This window comes from Scylla paramamosain, unplaced genomic scaffold (assembly GCF_035594125.1).
Source record: "Scylla paramamosain isolate STU-SP2022 unplaced genomic scaffold, ASM3559412v1 Contig94, whole genome shotgun sequence".
NCBI classification, from domain to species: Eukaryota; Metazoa; Arthropoda; class Malacostraca; order Decapoda; family Portunidae; genus Scylla; species Scylla paramamosain.
The window spans coordinates 225001-227500 of record NW_026973759.1 but is presented as its reverse complement, the minus strand read 5'-3'; the positions used below and the strand labels follow the sequence as shown (position 1 = coordinate 227500).

General features: G+C 40.8%; 1 protein-coding gene across 1 annotated transcript in view; it reads right to left on the bottom strand.

Annotated features, from left to right (window-relative positions):
- Window positions 1–677, bottom strand: part of LOC135098951 (uncharacterized) — a 73274-nt gene extending 72597 nt beyond the window's left edge. The window contains exons 1-2 of the mRNA XM_064001377.1: window positions 490–677; window positions 230–296 (exon numbers count right to left, since the gene is read on the bottom strand). Of these exons, the coding sequence (XP_063857447.1) occupies window positions 230–296; window positions 490–495 (73 nt within the window). The 5' untranslated portion in view covers window positions 496–677. The remainder of the gene's footprint in view (window positions 1–229; window positions 297–489) is intronic.
- Window positions 678–2500: the final 1823 nt, after the last annotated feature.

The window sequence follows — 2500 nt, the reverse complement described above, 5'->3', positions numbered from 1 at the left end:
CTTCTTTATTACAAGCGTTTGGACCTGTCAAAATCATTACAATAAACACATCTCAATGTTTTTTTTTTTAACATAAGTACCCAAGCATCATTAATAAGTAGATCAATATGAAAACTGAGAATGGATGTATGTAGAATTCACCATATGCTAAGTACAATTAAAAATCAATCATATAACCAATCAACCACATTGATTTTCACTTATAATAATCATTAGAATTATAACTCACAACGGTAGCTCCAGCCGCATATGGATTGCCTCCATGAACTTTCCGAACCAGTAGTTGGATTCATAAACTGTAATACATGAAATATTCCCTGAGTAACTATCAATCTTAATAGCCGACCGCACAATCACATTAACACTGTCATCATAAAAGATCATCACTTATACAAAAATTTTGTCGATGAACATCACAAATGTTTGACGTGAACACCAGCTGATAAACCACCACACAGTACTGTTATAACCAAACATAGTCATACATACCAGCATAATACAATAATCCCAAGTCTTGAATAAATATTACATCCAGTGATCCATCACAACACACTTCAGGTAGGGGCGGACAGCAACTAACCCTGGCTGACCGTTCGTCGCCACCTCACCTCCCCACTGCCACGTCACAAAGACGTGCGGCTTGCGCACCTTGTACAGAGCTTAATCCTCGTCTACATAAATACACTGATACACGAACTAATTTAGAAATAAACAAGTAAATAGAATAATCTATATTCAAATTATCATCAGACTGATGATACACCAACCAGTCCCTTTAAAACAAATACATTGGATAAAACTGAGTACAGACAAAGCACCGAGAGATTACCTTTAGATCCGGAACAGGGCGAGGAAAATACAGATACGTAAATACAGAAGGAAAGAACGAGCCGGCTGGACTACAAGGGGTCGGCAGAGTTGCTCATAAATTCGTACCTATTCTCAACAAGGCGAGCAGGGATTAGTGCTTGAAAGGAGGCAAGCCCAAATGGTTTCCGCCTGCCTGGAGATTCTAGTTCGTTGCATCTCGCGCGCTAAGGTTACCGTGCCCTCGTGTTCCTGTGTTAGCCAGACGTACCCTGCCCATAATGATTTTCGTCAATATTGTTACACGTGCACGAGCCAGGTGACCAAACGCTGACATTTTGGCTATAGCTGATAAAAGAGAAGGTGGGTATGGGTGATATACGTCACGAGGGTGGGTTGTAAAAGGATGATTAGAGTAACGGTGCGATGAAGGGCACGGAGAGAAGCAAGACGAACTGTTTCAAAGGAGGAGTATCAATACATCTTAGAAATTAGATTAGTTGACTCATTTTGGCTCTCCTCTTGTTTCTTTTTGGTAGCAGCGTTAAAAGGAGGCTTCTTTTCTCCCACCTGATACCTGATACGCAAAATAATACACGTGTACATGCACTACATTTCATGCTCTTCATTTCCGGATGTTTCTTTCTCTATACAAAATCCACATCATTCACTCTGCATTTCGTTCCTCCTCCTATTCCCAAAACATTATTCTTTTACTCCCCTGGTCCTCCCCGTCCATTCCTCTCCTCGCCTCTCCTACCCATCGTCCATTCATTGGCTTCTGTTTACTCCTTTCCCTCCTCCCTTTTCGCGCTGATATTCCTGCGGCCACATTTCCAATCACCCCATTTCGATCTCCGATAAACATGGATCAGTTCTCGAAACCCGGGCAGCGCTGGAGTGACTGATTTCATTTCTTTATTAAGAGAAGCAATATTTACCCACATCTAATACGGTTTTTTTTTTTTTTTTTTTTTTTTTTCTTTTTTTGCAGCTCTTGGTGTGAGGGATTCCGTGAACTCAGGTCCAAGGAAGTGATGTATTTTTGTGTGTACTAAGAGCTGCTCCAATAATATATGCATTACCGTAAATCATAGACATGTGGGGCGACCTTGCGAATGTTTTTGTGTGCGTGAATAGAAGACCACGACAACGGCGAGAAAGAAGCCAACCAACAGAAAGAAGAAGAAAAGGAAGATGAGAGAGATGATGATGATGATGATGATGATGATGATGATGATGATGATGATGATGATGATGATGATGATGATGATGATGACAAATATCAACATCATCAATAAAGAGAGAGAGAGAGAGAGAGAGAGAGAGAGAGAGAGAGAGAGAGAGAGAGAGAGAGATGAGAGAGAGAGAGAGAGAGAAAGCAGGAATATACTTGTGTGCTTTTGCTTCTGTATGTACTCGTACTAACTTGAAAAAAATAAATAAATAAATAATGGAAACAAATAAATAACTTACAAGAGAGAAAGAGAGAGAAATTGGGGAGAGAGAACAGCAAACATATACGAACTAAGCAAAAACAAAGAAAATGAGGCGGGCGGGTGTACAGTACTCAGTAATGAAGGTGTGGATTGTGGCAGCCAGGTAAGACGACCCACTCACAACACGTGGACTACTGAATTACAAAGTGGAGGCATTCCAGACCAGGTGTGTAGGAGACTGAGGTGATGTGGCA